The sequence below is a fragment of the Lepisma saccharinum genome, chromosome 3 (genome assembly GCF_977018435.1).
Source record: "Lepisma saccharinum chromosome 3, izLepSacc3.1, whole genome shotgun sequence".
NCBI classification, from domain to species: domain Eukaryota; kingdom Metazoa; phylum Arthropoda; class Insecta; order Zygentoma; family Lepismatidae; genus Lepisma; species Lepisma saccharinum.
The window spans coordinates 117,373,333-117,391,271 of record NC_139231.1 but is presented as its reverse complement, the minus strand read 5'-3'; the positions used below and the strand labels follow the sequence as shown (position 1 = coordinate 117,391,271).

Genomic DNA, 17,939 nt, shown 5'->3' with positions numbered 1-17,939 from the left:
GAGAATAGGAAGGAATCAAAGCAAAACGCCTCTAACATGTCATTAGTTAACGGGCCTATAAAATCGCTTGAGCGAACATTAAAAGTTTAACAGGCTGCTAAATTTTTAGTGAAGCGTTAACTATCAGCTCGTTAAGAACGTTTTAACGAAGCTTGAACGAACCGGGCATTGGTCTCGTCACGATTTTACAGAGGTCAGGCTCGTTCTTGTCTCGATCTTATTAAGATCGTCTCAGTACCATCCCTATATAACAACGAATTTTCCCGCATTCTCCTTGCCATATAATGCCTTTCTTCTGCTAAATCTGTTTGCCTTAGCTACTGAAACGAAAAGTCACCCAGTCTACATTCTTATACCGACAATACAGATGTACCACATTGCGTTCTATCCTTCACGACTTGTTTCTGAATGGCAAAAAAGCACAAGTGAGTGCAGGTGTAAATTACACACGTTTCCTTCTACCTTCTTTTGTTTTGACCTTGTTGCTAATCTTTGCTGGGACATTAGATCGAGGTAGGATTGTATATTTATTACCAGCAAGATACAATTTCTTTTTCACAACCGGGATTTTCACCACTTGCAATTATGCAGAAAGAAAGAGTACAGAATCTTAAGGTTCACCATCTAGAACTCAAAGTGCATATTTGCAATGCAATGTAAAGTGCATGGTGTGTATCAGACACGCATACCTCGTTCTTCCATTACAGTTATAGTTGCGTGAAATGAGAACACTAAGGGTTTTCTTCTCATAAGGGTCATCTTTTAATTTGTTTATTGCACCACTATTAACGTTTTAACACATGGTTCGAGGAGTCTTTCCAGAACCGGCTTTCGTTCACACAGTGAAAATATTATTCTTGCCCAGTTCGTAATAACATGTTTTTGATCTCACACACTCATTCATCACAAACATAATTGTTCTCGTCTTCGGTAAACAGCTCTTTTGTATGCCTCTATGTTCTCATGTTCTAATTTGAAGTTGTTCATGTTGGAATAGCCGGCCCTCGTGGCGGAGTGGTTAGCACATCGCGCTACGACGCCAGGGGTCCCGGGTTCGAATCCCGGCATGGGCATGGATGTTTGTGTGGCTATTCATCAATTTCATCATGTCATCACTCATCCCCATCTTCACAAATTAGCCAAAAGTGGCACAAAAAGCGAAGTAAAATAAAGCAAATCAGTCAATTCATGTTGGAATAATGTGTATTCTCATGACGCTAGTTGAATTGACGTTTCAAAGTCTTTGGCATCCCTAAATCCGAAGATTCATTGCAGCAGCAACGTAAGCCTTCACGAATAACACCAGTAACGGGGTCGGGGACGACGAACGCTTTTAGAATTCATCTGAATGTACTCCACAGGGAAATAGTTATTATTTTATGTCGCTGCTACTTTAGTCATAGAAAGTAAATCTACCCCTTCCGCATTGCAACATGCCGTGAAGACATAGAGAGGAATGGGGAGGCAGGCTCGTTCAAACACAGTCACAATGTTGGCTACTTTGGAGATAATGCGATCAGCACCATCCTCCGGCAGCCTTTAACTACCCCAGGTGCCAATTTATTAGAACCTCGGAGCGCTCTATGTAGGGAAATTGCTGGGAAAATGCCCACTTGAAATCATTCACCCCGAGAATCGAACTCTGGTCTCCCGCATGGCAGTGAGATACCCTACCACTGTGGCTCTGCTTTGAGGAACAGAGTTACGTAGTTGAGGAACGCATTCCTGGGTTCCTTCTTTCCACTTTTTTAAGTCTACTTTGTGCACAGTTAGGCTAATCGGGACGACCTACAGTTTAATGTGGGTTCCGAACACTATGAGCCCCTAACTTTCCTGGGTACCACTAAATATGTGTCCAGTATGTTTGACTTTAAGGGCATGGCCATATTTCGGAGTTCAACTGTAGCCTTCATAGTCGTCATTATTGTGCTTGTCGGTTAAATGCTGCAGGTAAATTAAGCGTTGTTGTAATTGGGAACTATAGCAACAAAAGCGATAACGTTCGTTTGATGGAAAGCGACAGGTGCAGTCAGTGTATCCACTGTTCAAACAAAGCACGCATTCAATCAGCGAATCCACGTAATTGTGCAGTGTGCTTGCGAAATGTGCTGAAGAGTACTTAAACGCTCTGGATGAACAAACAAAACGTCCTCTGTACAATTCGTTTGGCGGGAAAAATTAATAAGTGAATTTAATATTTGCTTTTCCCCCTGAACAGACAAGATTTCGTGCCAATTCGGTTGCCCTTTTCTTTCTTTCACTGGATAACATGGCGCGGCTTTGTTTTCATGGTCTTTCTCCATGCCATCGCTTTGTTCTTTGCAAAATTCAATTCAACATTGTACAATCACGAAAATTAGAAGAGGGCATTCTCCCCCACTACACCCATGTGACCTTGACAACAAAGCCAAAGTTTCATCCCTACCAAGGACTTCCCCAGCCGATAATGCAGGGTGAGGCAAAACATTCACGTTAAATAGGAAAACAAATGCGTACATATATACATAGGCGTAACTTGGCGGGGGCAAGGGGGGGCACTTCCCTCCCCCCCAAAAAATGCAGGTTTATTCAAATTTACAAGTCGGGGGTCCAAAGGAACAAAGTAATAAAAAGCAATATTTGTGATTTCGCAAACGTCACAGTTATTTATCAAATAATCCTGGACGCTGTTTTTATCGGATGGAAAACTTTTCGAGTCTCTTCCCCCAAAATTTAAACCTCAGGTTTGATTCTACACCATCAAAATTAGTCCCCAAGTCTGATTCTGCCCCCCTCAAAATTAGTCCCAACTTTGATTGTCCCCTCAAAATTAGACCCAACTTTGATTCTGCCCCCTCAAATTTAGGCCCAACTGTGATCCTGTCCCCTCAAAATTAGACCCAACTTTTATTCTGCCTCCTCAAAATTAGTCCCAACTTTGATTCTGTCCCCTCAAAATTAGACCCAACTTTGATTCTGCCTCCTCAAAATAGGCCCAAGTCTGATTCTGACCCACAAAATTAGTCCCAACTTTGATTCTGTCCCCTGAAAATTAAGCCCAACTTTGATTCTGTCCCCTCAAAACTAGACCCAACTTTGATCTGTCCCCTCAAATTTAGGCCCAACTTTGATCCTGTCCCCTCAAATTTAGGCCCAACTTTGATCCTGTCCCCTCAAAATTAGACCCACCTTTGATTCTGCCCCCTCAAAATTAGGCCCAAGTCTGATTCTGCCCCCCTCAAAATTAGACCCAACTTTGATTCTGCCCCCTCAAATTTAGGCCCAACTATGATCCTGTCCCCTCAAAATTAGACCCAACTTCTATTCTTCCTCCTCAAAATTAGTCCCAACTTTGATTCTGTCCCCTCAAAATTAGACCCAACTTTGATTCTGCCTCCTCAAAATTAGGCCCAAGTCTGATTCTGATCCACAAAATTAGACCCACCTTTGATTCTGCCCGCTCAAAATTAGGCCCAAGTCTGATTCTGCCCCCCTCAAAATTAGGCCCAACTTTGATTCTGTCCCTTCAAAATTAGGCCCAGTCTGATTTGCCCCCTCAAAGTTAGAACCCAAGTTACGCCCATGCCTACATACATACATATTGATATGTAATCGTCACAGTTACAGTACATGTTCAGTATGCGCAGCACTGCTTGCATTCATTCTTCAATTCTATGCTCCCAGCTCCATAAGACGTCTGCTAGTGGTGTTGCGGTAATTTGGAAGATGTTGCCTGTGATTCTTCCTTTGAAGTGGTCCTGGCTCTTAATTTTCTTAGCGTACACGATGCCCTTACGTTTTCGTAAAGAGATTTCACCTCAGCTCTGTCCCCGCAAGTAAAAATCCAGGGGTGTTAGGCCTGGCGGCCGCCGTGGCCGTTCACTTGTGTAACCTGGCTTTTGCCTCATCCCATAAAATAGTCACACTTGATACCGTAAAAAGATGTTTCCATCAGATTCTTCATTGTACACTTGTTCATGACGAGTATCCTTCCGCGATTTCAAACTTCATATGTGCAGTGAGAGACAACACATTCGACTTTATCCTCAAGAAATGCTTAACTGTATTTTACGAATTTGTTTTTATTGGCTACAAGTGAGTACGTATATTATTAACTTTAATGATAAAGTTCATAGAAAATCTACACCACATTACACGCTTCCTCAAAGAGACTGGGTTGATGAACTGGTGATAGATATATATATATATTACTCCCTCTGTCCCATAATTATAGTCCGGTATGCCAAAATGGTAGTACAGGAATGACAGACGAAGATGCAGATGGAAAGCACAATTTGTACTGATCCTTGTGTAATAAAGTTGTATGACTCATTCCCGTGTTTCATGTTCTTCTTCTGTATACTCCAATGTCACAGTTTGAATATCGGGCAATTATTATGAGACAACAAACAAAGGTGTACCGGACAATAATTATGGGACAGAGGGAGTAATTTATTTCAATACTAATTCTAATATACGTGTTTAAAAATGCAGTGACTAACTCGCGAAGTTAGTTCCAACACCGAAACAGTGCATGCTGGGAACATATATTTGCGCGAGAGAATGAGTGTGAAGTTTTTATATTAGCTTAATGTCTTCTTTTGACTGTTAATAATAATAGCGTACAATCAGCCGCAAAGATAGCAGTAGGCAAATTGTCCATTGCTGTTTTTGTTCTTTTTTCTTTCTGTATATTTTCCGTTGTACTTGAGCTGGAGCAGAGCTGGAACTGCTTATTGGTGCTTTTTTGTATGCTTGAACACCACGCGGAAAACAAGGAATGAGCAATTTGCGTACTATTATATTTGCTGTCGGCTGTGCATACCTCCCTTGAAAGGAGAATACAAACCAATTCATCTCTCTATGAACACCTAGATCCAGCAATGAATGAACGCCCCCCCCCCCCCCCCATAGCAAAAGTTTAATCCTCACACCGAATAGAAATGCGTTGTAACGTGCCATTGTGTACGAGGGTCACTATTTATATTTTGAGCCTAACAATGAAAAAACAGGAATTTGGCATTGAAAACTGCTTTATTGTTTTTCGAAGTATTCTCCTTTATGGTCAATACACTTTTGCATTCGTTCGAACCATTTGTCAAAGCAGTTTTTCCAATCTTCTTGAGACACCTCCATAATATGGTTTTTGAACGCATCAACGACGTCTTCCGCCGACGTAAATCGTTGTCCACGCAATTTATTCTTGACATTCGGGAACAAGAAGAAGTCATTGGGTGCCAAATCAGGACTGTACGGCGGATGACCCATCAATTCGATTTTTTGACTGTTCATAAAGTCTGTTGTTAGACGAGATGTGTGACAGCTGGCATTGTCTTGATGAAGAATGATCCGACGGCGTTTGTTTGTTTTCCGTATTTGACCAAAGACCTCTGTCAAACAAATTGTTGTGTACCATTCAGAGTTGACCGTTCTACGTTCCTCTAAAGGCACAGTTGCCACATGACCAGTTTTCCCGAAAAAACAGGCGACCATTTGTTTCGATGTGCTTCGAGCGCGAACAACTTTTGTTGGATTGGGTTTATCTTGAAACACCCATACAGTCGACTGCTGTTTACGTTTCGGCTCATATGCATATATCCATGATTCGTCACCTGTTACAATCTTATATACGTCTTTTGAAGCACCACGATTGTATTTATTGAGCATTTGTTTGCACCAATTGACGCGAGCGTCTTTTTGAATTTTTGTCAAATTGTGTGGGATCCACCGAGAACATATCTTTCTCACAGCTAAATGATCATGTAATATTTTATATATGCTGGTGGAACTAATGCCTATGGTTGCCTCAATCTCACAGTATGTCACATGACGATCTTGCAGTATTAGGTTTTGCACAGCATCAATGTTTTCTTGAACAACAACTGATTTTGGACGACCTTCGCGAATCTCGTCGGTGAGCGAATGGCGGCCACGATTAACTTCGTTATACCAGCGTTTTCACAGTGGCAAAGGATGGGGCTTCATCGCCAAATGTGGAAGTAAGTTGATCGATGCACTCTTGTCTTGATAATCCACGTCGAAAATCGTAAAAAATCATCGCACGAAAATGTTCGAGTTAATTCCATTTTATTGTTGTCGCGCAATCTCCAAGGCAACATAAACAACACAAATGAAGCTATTGACAAAACATTTGAAGTACGTTATGGTCAATAATGCCAGATGATTCCGTGCGAACGTCAAATCGCGCCTAACTTCAATCAGTGTTGCCAAGGCTCAAAATATAAATAGTGACCCTCGTACATTAATATCGTAACCCAGGAATTGTAAGCCATTGCTGATCGTGACCCTCGATAATTCACGGCTTGAAATAGTGATTTGTGGCTGGATAACTCGCTGAATCTTAGATAACTGAAACAGCATTTGAAAATACGATTTGTTGCAGTGAAAAATGCGGAAGAAAGTGTATGAAACATTGATAAACCCGCTATCTAAGTGGAGGTTCCTGGGGACAGGATACGTAGACAGTTTATCACCGGAAGAAAGTCGCTTCCGATCTACTTAAGGATGGAACGCCAGAAAGAAGTTTCTACTGCATGAATGCTATCTGCTTGCAAATAGAAACAACTCTTTCTAGGATGGTCTCTGTATACAGAGACGAATTTGTAAAAATCGGGACAAGAACGAGACTTGTGTGAAATCGAGACACTCGGTCTCGTTCGATACTTTGTATGATATTGAAAAATTGACCAGAATGTTTTCCGGATTTTTTTATATATAGATAGATAAGTCATGTTTTATTTGTATGTAGTGGCATGTTTGCATACATTCGGGATAAAATTCAGTTTTTTTTTGTTTTGTTTTTTGCGTCCAAAGTAGGCGTCAAACAGAAAAAAATATGAAGAAAACTTATTTGCCTTAATGACCTCTATACTCTGTAAATGTTTGTGCGGTGATACGCTGACGTACTGTTTCTACAGGGTGGTCCATAAGTCAGTTCACACTAGCAGTATTGGTCACCTAACTTATGAGCCACCCTGTATATGTTATGATACTCGAGACGCATTTACAACTTGAGACGATTTGATTTGATTGGTTTAGTTTATTTTACTTCGCGTTTTGTGCCCCTTGGCTAATTTGCGAAGATGGGGATGAGTGATGAAATGGATGAATGGACATTCACAAACAACCAAGCCCGACCGGGATTCGAACCCGGGACCCTTGGCGTCGCAGCGCGATGTGCTAACCACTCGGCCACAAGGTCGGGCGTCAACAACAACTTGAGACGAAACCGAGACATTGCCAAGTCTCGTCTTGGTATCATCCGTGCAAATTGCAGAAATGATTAGAATATTTATGGGTAAACGGCAAGTTTCACCAGAATTTTCTGGTGGTCTTCTCGCCGTATTAATTACACGTTCAAGAGTGCATTAAGTTGCGCAGGAATTAATGATCGGCAATCTGAAGTTTTTCTAAATGTCTTCATGTAGATCGAATAGTGAAAAATATGGTGTACACAATACATAGCCAATGGATTTTCTTCAGACTTCATTTCAATACTGAGTTACTTTTTAGTTTCCAAACCAAGACGGATAACGGGCGTTTCTTTCTCTAGACGGTCATGAGTTTCTTCAGTTCCGGATCTTCATGACGTAACATAAAGGCATGATGTTAAACATCACGTAACAAATGCAGGAAATCACACTAAGTTTGGCTTGAAACTCAATATGATGGGCAGTTTTCGTGCCAGTAAACTGTTCGTCGATCGATCTTGAGATATACACGTCATCCACAAACTCGGTGTCACGGATCGTCGTTATTTCGAACGGCCTCAACAAGTAAACTGAATTTCAACGTAATAATAATAATAATAATGCACTGCTTTGCATATCCATTTTAATGCTTGATTGTTTTCGTATTATACGGAATTAGGCATAACTCAGTTGACCTTCCGCCAATACGAGCGGGCGTCAAGGGGGCCCAGTTTCACGTAGAAATTTAATGTAGAGGGATCTTGTCGCCGTTAAGCAACAATATTATACTTTTTTTAATGATGCTTTTACAAGCCCACGTTAAGTTCCAAGCACAAACGAGAAGAGTGACGGAGTATTGCTTATGTAATTGGATGTATGGGTGACATAGTGGAGGTAGTTAAAACTCTTGTACGAACTGAACGAAGAAAAACATTGTAGGATATGATAATTTCGTAACACTAGAAGTTCATTCTAATGTTTCAAATGCTATGTGCATTCAATTTGCAAGCATGTGTGTTGTGAAAAGTCGCGAAGCGACACGCGACACTAGGGAACGAGCTAATCAACAGCAACATTTCAGATCGAAGCGGCATGGCATGTCGCTACGGTGTGAATCCTCCCTTAGTGTAAGAAGTGCCGTGATTTTTGTTTAGATTCAACGTGGGGTGAATACGAGTACAATTTCCTTATCAGAGGAATATCATGCATACCCAAAATTACACTAAATGTGCACATGTAATGGAGTCTAGGGATGGCCAGATCCGGATCCTAAAATTTTTCGGATCCGGAATTTTCAGATCCGGATCCGTTTTGCCATCCCACATGCGCTTCTTTGGAAAGTAAAAATATGCTTATAACATATTGTTACCTGCTAATATACACAAATATATATATATATATATATATATATATATACACACACACACACATATATATAGTGTGCGTGCGCGATTTGTAATTAATTAATACACTTACAGGGGAGGTCTAAAACTCACCCTCCGATTTCCATGAAACTTGGCAGGTGTATAGAGGCCCCCCCTCAAATGTCAAGATGAGGAGAAATTGAAGTGGGGATCTCATCCCGAAACCACGTAAATATGGCATAGGAAGAAACAGGGGGCATAGGGCCTCTCTATACACCTGTCAAATTCCATGGGAATCGGAGGGGGACACAGGGGTCAAATGATCCCCACGTCAATTTGTCCTCATCTTGACATTTGAGGCGGGTTTTGCCCCCTAAAACAGTTTTTTATCCGAAACAAAAAAAAACACGTATTTCTTCCTTTGGGCACCTCTATACACCTGCCACGTTTCATGGAAATCGGAGGGGAACACAGGGGTCAGATCCCCACTTCAATTTGTCCTCATCTTGACATTTGAGGGGCCGGACCTTATGGCTGAGTGGTTAGCACATCGCGCTGCAACGTCAGGGGCCCTGGGTTCGAATCCCGCTCGGGCACGGTTGTTTGTGAATGTTCATTCATCACTTTCATCATATCATCACTCAACCCCATCTTCGCAAATTAGCCAAGAGGCACACAACGCGAAGTAAAATAAAAAAATTAATCAATCAATTGACATTTGAGGGGATTTTGCCCCCTAAAACAGTTTTTAGCTGAAACAAAAAACATGTATTTCTTCCTTTGGGCCCCTCTATACACCTACCACGTTTCATGGAAATCGGAGGGGAACACAGGGGTCAGATCCCCACTTCAATTTGTCCTCATCTTGACATTTGAGGGGAGGTTGCCCCCTAGAACAGATTTTTAGCTGAAACAAAAAAACACGTATTTCTTCCATTGGCCCCACTATACACCTGCCAAGTTTCATGGAAATCGGAGGGACACAGGGGTCAGATCCTCACTTCAATTTGTCCTCATCTTGACATTTGAGGGGGTTTTGCCCCCTAAAACAGTTTTTTAGCTGAAACAAAAAAACACGTATTTCTTCCATTGGCCCCACTATACACCTGCCAAGTTTCATGGAAATCGGAGGGGAACACAGGGGTCAGATCCCCACTTCAATTTGTCCTCATCTTGACATTTGAGGGGAGGTTGCCCCCTAGAACAGATTTTTAGCTGAAACAAAAAAACACGTATTTCTTCCATTGGCCCCACTATACACCTGCCAAGTTTCATGGAAATCGGAGGGACACAGGGGTCAGATCCTCACTTCAATTTGTCCTCATCTTGACATTTGAGGGGGTTTTGCCCCCTAAAACAGTTTTTTAGCTGAAACAAAAAAACACGTATTTCTTCCATTGGCCCCACTATACACCTGCCAAGTTTCATGGAAATCGGAGGGACACAGGGGTCAGATCCTCACTTCAATTTGTCCTCATCTTGACATTTGAGGGGAGGTTGCCCCCTAGAACAGATTTTTAGCTGAAACAAAAAAACACGTATTTCTTCCATTGGCCCCACTATACACCTGCCAAGTTTCATGGAAATCGGAGGGACACAGGGGTCAGATCCTCACTTCAATTTGTCCTCATCTTGACATTTGAGGGTGTTTTGCCCCCTAAAACAGTTTTTTTTAGCTGAAACAAAAAAAAACACGTATTTCTTTCTTTGGGCCCGTTTATACACACACCTGCCAAGTATTATGGAAATCGGAGGGGGGGACAGGGGTCAGATCCTCACTTCAATTTGTCCTCATCTTGACATTTGAGGGGAGGTTGCCCCCTAGAACAGATTTTTAGCCGAAACAAAAAAACACGTATTTCTTCATTTGGACCCGTTTATACACACACCTGCCAAGTATCATGGAAATCGGAGGGGGACACAGGGGTCAGATCCTCACTTCAATTTGTCCTCATCTTGACATTTGAGGGGGTTTTGCCCCCTAAAACCGTTTTTTAGCCGAAACAAAAAAAACACGTATTTCTTCATTTGGGTCCCACTATACGCCTGCCAAGTTTCACGGAAATCGGAGGGAGACACTTAGATAACCTCCCTTGTTAGTCTTACACTTTGCAATTATATAACACTGCATATATTATAATGTTTTATTTTAATTTGTAAAACTGTAACTGTAGAAGAATTCTATGATTTTTGTATAACATTTCTATCTTGTTATATGTGTTAAAGGTTTCATCCTGGAATGGAATGTCTCACATTTATGTGTGTTTTAATTTCCAATACATTCGAATGAATACATATTTGTTTCAATGGCATTTACAAAATCACCTCTGACATTTTATGTTAAACAAGTAAGATTATTTTTGTGCACGAGTGTGTTAGCCGATGCGTAGCAAAGTATTTTAGGAACAACACTTGAAAAAAATTCTTGTAGCACTAATGAAAAATTTCTTTGTAATCGAAGATCATAATACCTTTTAAGGTGTGGTAATATTATAATAGGATTGAGATACGAAACTCGAATCCGGATCCAGATCCGAAACTTTCGGACCCGGATTCGGATCCGAAATTTTCGAATTCGCCATATCCGGAATTTTCGGATCCGGATCCAGATCCGTAACTGTTGGATCCGGATCCGTTTGGCCATCCCTAGTCCAGACCCACCTTGTTTTGTATACGTCAACACAGAGCTTGTAAAACAGTGAGATGGAAAGTAGATTTTCTTTCCCGACTGAACTTTCAAGGCTTTTGATATCCTAATCAAAGGGTGTGTGCACGCGTATGCTTCTGCCCCTCGTTATTTGTTCTGGGTAGAAACCTGCTGCTTCAAAACTGGGATTGAAAGAGGAACATAAATTAAGAGTATTTCAAAATAAAACCCTTAGAAAAACATTTGGGCCCAAAGGGGGTGAGGAGACAGGTGAGTGGAGAAGGTTACATAATGTATAACTGCACAATCTGTATTCCTCTCCACTCTCTAGAATGATTAAATCAGGAAGACTCAGATGGGCAGGCCATGTGGCACGAATGGGAGAGGAAGGAAGAGTTTGCAGGATTCTTGTTGGGAAACCTGATGGTAAGAGACCAGCAGGAAGGCCAAGACGAAGATGGAAAGATAACGTTGAGATGGACCTAAAGGAAGTCTGTAGGGATGGAAAAGAGTGGATAAATCTTGCTCAGGGCAGATGGAAGGCCTGTGTTAAAACCTTCGGGTTTAAGAAGGCTACAGAGTTGGTTAGTTAAAAACTGGGATGGCAGTTCCCTGTGTATTTCTGTTTTCGTAGTTAGCGTCGATTTTCCGCCTCCTTTGGGTAATCGCGATGATGAGGATGCGTGGTGATGAGATGAAATTCATGCAGAAACCATAGGCCGGGACTCGAATCCAGAAACTTATGTGGCAAGATCGAAAGTCGACCACTTAACGCGTTCGGCCAGGCCGGTGGAGGTCGCTTTGATTGCCAACTTAGTCTTCGGGTGGGAAATTCCTTTCTTCGTTATGACTTTGCTGGCGAAGTGATTTCACAAAGCAGTGACGTGGACGCTGTGTGGGTGTGCATTTGCGGATTTCGGTCGGAACTGGGTCACGCCTTCAACTCTTCTATCTGTGCGCCCAGATAAGCTATAAGGGTCGGGTCGTGTCCGATGCCTTCGCTTTGTTTACAGGCATAAGGCAATTTTGAATTGACCGTTGTCTGGATTAGAGCAGCCTCTGATTTGGAAGTATTTTCCCAATGAATTAGACATTTCTAGTAAATTGGACTCCACTTCCCTTTTCCCAGTAATGCCCAAGGTATAGCAGGGCAGAGTTCGAAACAACGCTTCGATTTGATGTCAAAGTTTACACCTTAGTGGCTAAAATGCGATTCAATAACCGAAAGTGTGTGCCTGAAAAAAAAAACATACATTTGTGCAATTTTAAGACCTTGCGGAAAGGAAATAAATTAAAACAATGCGAATTTATTTAAAATATTCGTATATTTTCGTGTTGAAACTTTTTTTTTTGCTATTTCGTTGCTATTTTGCGTTTTAGTTGAGTCACTTCATCGACAAAGCGAAATCCTCGCCTTCGTCTCAAGTATATTTGCATTATAATTGCAATAAATAAAGAATAAAACCTTTCAGTTTATATACAGCTACTGCAGTAATGTGGTTTTATTTCTCTGTGCTGTGAATATTGTCTTTACCTAACACTATCCCTGTACCTGAGAGGAGTCTGTGTACTTCACCGAGTCTCATCGTTCACCGCTGAGTATTATTAAGTTATTAATAAATATAAGAATACGTTTAATAGTACAATTATAACAGGCTAGAACCTTACAAATGGCATCCACAACGTGGGGCTCGATATCAATAATCAACGTGTTGGCTCGATTTTGTAGTGTACAAGGGCAAGACAATTGTTTAAAGTTGAGATTCATTGTGCAAGAGCACTGAACTTTCATATTTGTAGAAAAGCACAGTTATATTTTGTTTCGATATGGACAAGAAGCATTTGCGTAGCGCAAATAAAAATCTTACTTTGAGTTCAGGACTTAATGTTCCCAATTCCCCCCCCCCCCAAAAAAAAAATGTTGATCACGTCACACTTCAATGTTTGTCAGTATAGGGAACAAAAATTGATTGGTGCAGCCAAGCCAAGAAGTCTTGTCATTTAATATCGACAACCTGTATTTTTTTATGGGGTCTTGATCGGTGAATAGGTCATATCAGTCCATCCCTCAGCACAGTTAATTTTTGAACATCAGTATTTTCTATGACGGACTGCATACATCCTGGAAAACCAACTTTCATGACAAGACTGCTGAAAGTAAACGAATTACGTAGCCATCCTAGAAATGAAATGATGCATATGTACGTCACTCATTACAGACTGAGGTAGCAACGGTTGCATGGGAAACGGCGAAAACTCAATACACTTAGTTACAGAGCCGCGGAAGTATTGAATTGAATTCACTTTGTTGCTGGGCGAGGTTTAGCTGTTGCTAATCTCCCCTTCCCCCAGGAAAAAAAAAGCAAAAAGCATATCAGTGGCGATGCTAAATAGTACCAAGGTGGGCTATGTCTATCCTATCTATATATTTTGACACGATATATAATGGCATAATTATTACCAAATACAGTGCGTTCGTTTAGTCTCCTGGCCGAGATAATTGCAGAACGGCGAGGCACGGCGCGGATGCCGGCATTTCGACCCGTGACGTCCCGCTTATTTTTAGCATGCAGAAAATTATATTGCATAACGAGTACTAACCTGTGCTATAAGAGTTGTTCAAAGTGATGGCCAACTGCATTCACATATTCCCGAAATATTTTGATTCCCTCCCCACTGAGCACGCCACTGATCGCTCTTGATATTACATCCTGCATATCCACATACGCATACAGAACGGATAGATAAATGAACTCTGTATTTAGGTTTGGAAAGCAGAATTACTAGTGAGAGCCCTAAGAAATCACTGTCGGCATTATGTGTGATTTATAATGAGAAGGAAGGCAGTGACTCGCTCTCGCTCAGCAACCCCTTTTTACGTGAATTAATGTTGAGACTTAGTCACGCAATTGAATTTGATACCAAATGTCGTGTGTCAGTGTAGCTGCTTGGCGTCTGGTGTTTATATTCGGTATTCTAGCTGTTTAAAAAAGAAGAAAGCACATGCTTTTCAGATGTAGCAAACGACCTTGAACTTTTTTACAAAAGGGAAGAGCCAGATGTAACCTTGGAAGTGGCATAAAAGAAGGGGAATGGACTACACCCATTTCAATTTCATCACACCCAAATTTGTGTATTGGCAATATTGCTTAATAGCTTCAATATTTTGAACAATGACATTTGTGTGCTGCTGTTTTTAACCTTCACTGATATAATTCCATATAATTTTGTTATTGTAAAAACGGCTAATCTGTGAAAAAATACCACAGGACAGTGGCTTTGCGTGGAGTAAATCGTTGGGTGTTCACACCCAGCCTAAATTCACAAACTTTTACCCCCACCCCCACAAGACCGGGGGGATACAAACACATTGAGAACCATTTTGTTAATCACAATCGCAGAGATGAAAACGGTAAATGTGGACAACTGATTAATTGAGCATACAAAAAGGCGAAATTTGAGCCAAGAATCGAAGCTATGACTTCCGTGTTTAGAATGGCCGACACTAGCCAAGTAACACGATTATCTCGGCATTTGTCTAGAGTTTCTGAGGACAAGCAAATTCAATAAACATTAAGAGCTGAAACTTTTCAAGTTGACACTACCAACAACTATCAACTATTCTGCGTCAATACTCGCTAGAACATATCACTGTTTACCAAGTTTTGATCAAGGCTACAAAAAACCGATGCTGATCGATTTCATTAATGTTATTCATCTGGGCGTTATGACAGAAGATGACAGACAGAACGCAAGAAAGCCCTAGAAAGTGGTAAGCTGCGTTCATCAAATGTATCACCCCAGCATCCATCGGGAGTGGCTGAAGGAGAGCACGGATAACCTCAGAATGTCGAGCCACGAAATTTTAACCCACGACCTCTCAAATGTGAATCATTGATACATCAACCACTAATTCAGAAAGAAAACATGCTGACCACACGTCACCCCATTACCGGTTGAAGATTGTGAGAGGGAAACTGGCAGTCGGGAGATAGGCCAAAGCCCTTCGAGGGCTGTCGCGCCATGGGTTATTGTATATATAATAAAAAATAAACCTTGGGCGTCTTTTCTGCGAATGTTTAAGCATTTCTCTGCTTTTTAAATAAACCTTTTCTCATTTATTGTAGAAATATAATTTATATTTTAGTTATACAAATTTGAACGGTACAGAACTGTTCTAGTGAAGTCAGAATATATTTCGTTAATAAATTTTAGAGTACAAGGAAAAAATAGTAAACTAAGGTAAAACAAGAAATATGAATAATTATAGTAATTCATGTTTTTTGAAGAATACGAACCTGGGACCTTGTACTGTGCTAGCCAGTCCGCCAGAACGCCCACCGAAAAACCAAAAATTACAAAACACAGGGCAATTTTAATTTACTGTGAATTATTATAGTTTCCGCTTAATACCCCCCCCCTCCTCGCCCGTCAATGACTTCAAAACCAAGGAAACATTACTAAGGTAAACAATATATTTTTTCCCGTTTAAATTATTGAAATGCCTTACTTCTCTCCTCATTGGAAATTATTTTGACTGTTCCTAAGAATTAACCTCCACTATTTCCACTAACCATGATATAGACGAATATGTTTGATTTTTTTTTTAAAAAATTTCAATAGCCATTTGTAATTTCACAGCAGCTTGGTAAGTAAGTCTGGCAATGCTCAAACTTCATGATGCAAATTGCAGTTCGCGAGCCGGCCCTCGTGGCGGAGTGGTTAGCACGTCGCGCTACGACGCCAGGGGTCCCGGGTTCGAATTCTGGCCTGGTCATGGATGTTTGTGAATGTCCATTCCTCAATTTCATCATAACATCACTCATCCCCATCTTCGCAAATTAGCCAAAACTGGCACAGAAAGCGAAGTACAATAAAGCAAATCAAGCAGTTCGCGAAACTTAAAATTATTATTTTAAAATTTACCTGTAGGAGTTTACAACAATTATATATTTTTTTCAATATCCATACTCGCTTACATATGTGCCAAGATAAATATTAGTTTCTGCTAGCAGTGTCTTCGTCTTCTTTCTTTTTGACTTGTCTACATTACCTGAAGGATTAAGCAACAATTTTATATGTCGATGTTAAGTATAAGTCTGCTCATTTTGGTGATACAGTCTTTTAAATCATAAAACCTTCGCCATGCAAGGCTTTCGGTGCGCGACAACTATTTGTAATGTTGTTGAGAAAGTTTGCGCCCTTAATTTTTGGCGATATGTATTGGAAATTAAAAATAGGCTAAATCATCGAAGATGTAGGAATTACTATAACAATACATGCAAACAGTGCTTGCATTATAATATATTGACAGAAGCTAAACGAAACTAAAAATAAAATAAATACCTCGTAACTCGGCAGCTATCGGCATTCTCCGAACAGTTGCTGCCATCTGTTGAGTTTTCTTTCGGAAGGGCACGTGCTCCGATGCCCAGTTTTCCCCCTTTCTTTTTTCAGCTTCTTCCGTCGAGCTAGATAGAACAGGGGAAGAATACAGGAGAGGGAGTTCACTACGCCAGAGGTGCCCCGGGCTCTCGCTGCCTAACCTGGTGACCTTTTCTTGTCAACAGTCGGGGGAAATTGGAAAATTTTAAGCATTGTGAAGACTTTATGAACGAAAATAGCTGCTTTGTAAAATAAGTATATTGGTTTGGTTTGATTTGGTGTTTTAAGTCCACTTTATGCGCAGTAAGGCTAATCGGGACTGGACCTACAGTTTAAAGTGGAATCCGAACCACTTGTGCCTCCACCGGGTATCGAACCCGGGACCCCTTGATTACAAGGCAATGACGCTACCACTGCGCCATGGGGGAGGCCCGTAAAATAAGTATATTGAAATGTAGTGTTTTATTCTGCAGAAAAGAAAACAAATTGAATATTTTCCGTTTTCTGTGGGGTGTTCGTGTGCTCCGTAAACCCCCTTCAGGCGACGCCTCTGCTACAGGAGGATATAAACAATAGATACAATTAGGTATATTTTATCAATTGTGGTTCAATATAAGTAAATTTAGAAGTAAAACAACATAGCTACACATAATTTTATATACAGCTGTGACTTCACATCTCTCTCAGGTGTGCAACTTTTAATAATTATCCATAGTTTTGCTTTTTTTTATACCTTTTCTAGCATACAAAGCTGACTTAATGAATGAAAACATAATTTCACTCTGAATTTTTAGCACATCCTTATGTATGTATGTTTCTATTTTTGCAGTGATATCGATCGCTACAAACCAGTGCTGTGGAAAGATGTCCAAGTTGGGGATTTAGTACATTTATCAAATAATGAAGTTATTCCCGCTGACATTTTGCTGCTGCGATCAAGTGATGAGAATGGGCTGTGCTACATTGATACCTGTAACCTTGATGGTGAAACAAATTTGAAACAGAGACAGGTTGTGAGAGGCTTTGTTGATAAGGTAAATTATTAACATTTTTTCCAAAGATTTTCATGAGTACAATATGTCCTTACAGAGACTATCATTTGTATTGCATGCTCTGTAATAAGTCTTTTTTTTTTTAAAAAAAAATAATTAACCTTAGAAAACACTCCAGGGGAAAATAGTACATTGTGTATAAATGTCTGTTATATAGTAAAATATTATATAGTAAAGTGAGGTGATTCCTTCCAGTTATCTATCATGTGAATTCCAGAAAAGTTTCCAAGCTTTCACTAACCGATCTTCAATGATAAGTGATGTTAGCTCTCAAAGCTTAGAAACTATACCAGAATAGATT

The 17,939-nt window shown here is 40.5% G+C and overlaps 1 protein-coding gene across 4 annotated transcripts in view; it reads left to right on the top strand.

Annotated features, from left to right (window-relative positions):
- LOC145985346 (phospholipid-transporting ATPase VD) overlaps positions 1 to 17,939 on the top strand; it is a 203,236-nt gene that overhangs the window by 120,066 nt on the left and 65,231 nt on the right. For all 4 annotated transcript variants that reach the window (XM_083119250.1, XM_083119251.1, XM_083119249.1 and 1 more), the window contains exon 3: positions 17,416 to 17,620. In XM_083119250.1, the coding sequence (XP_082975376.1) occupies positions 17,416 to 17,620 (205 nt within the window). The remainder of the gene's footprint in view (positions 1 to 17,415; positions 17,621 to 17,939) is intronic.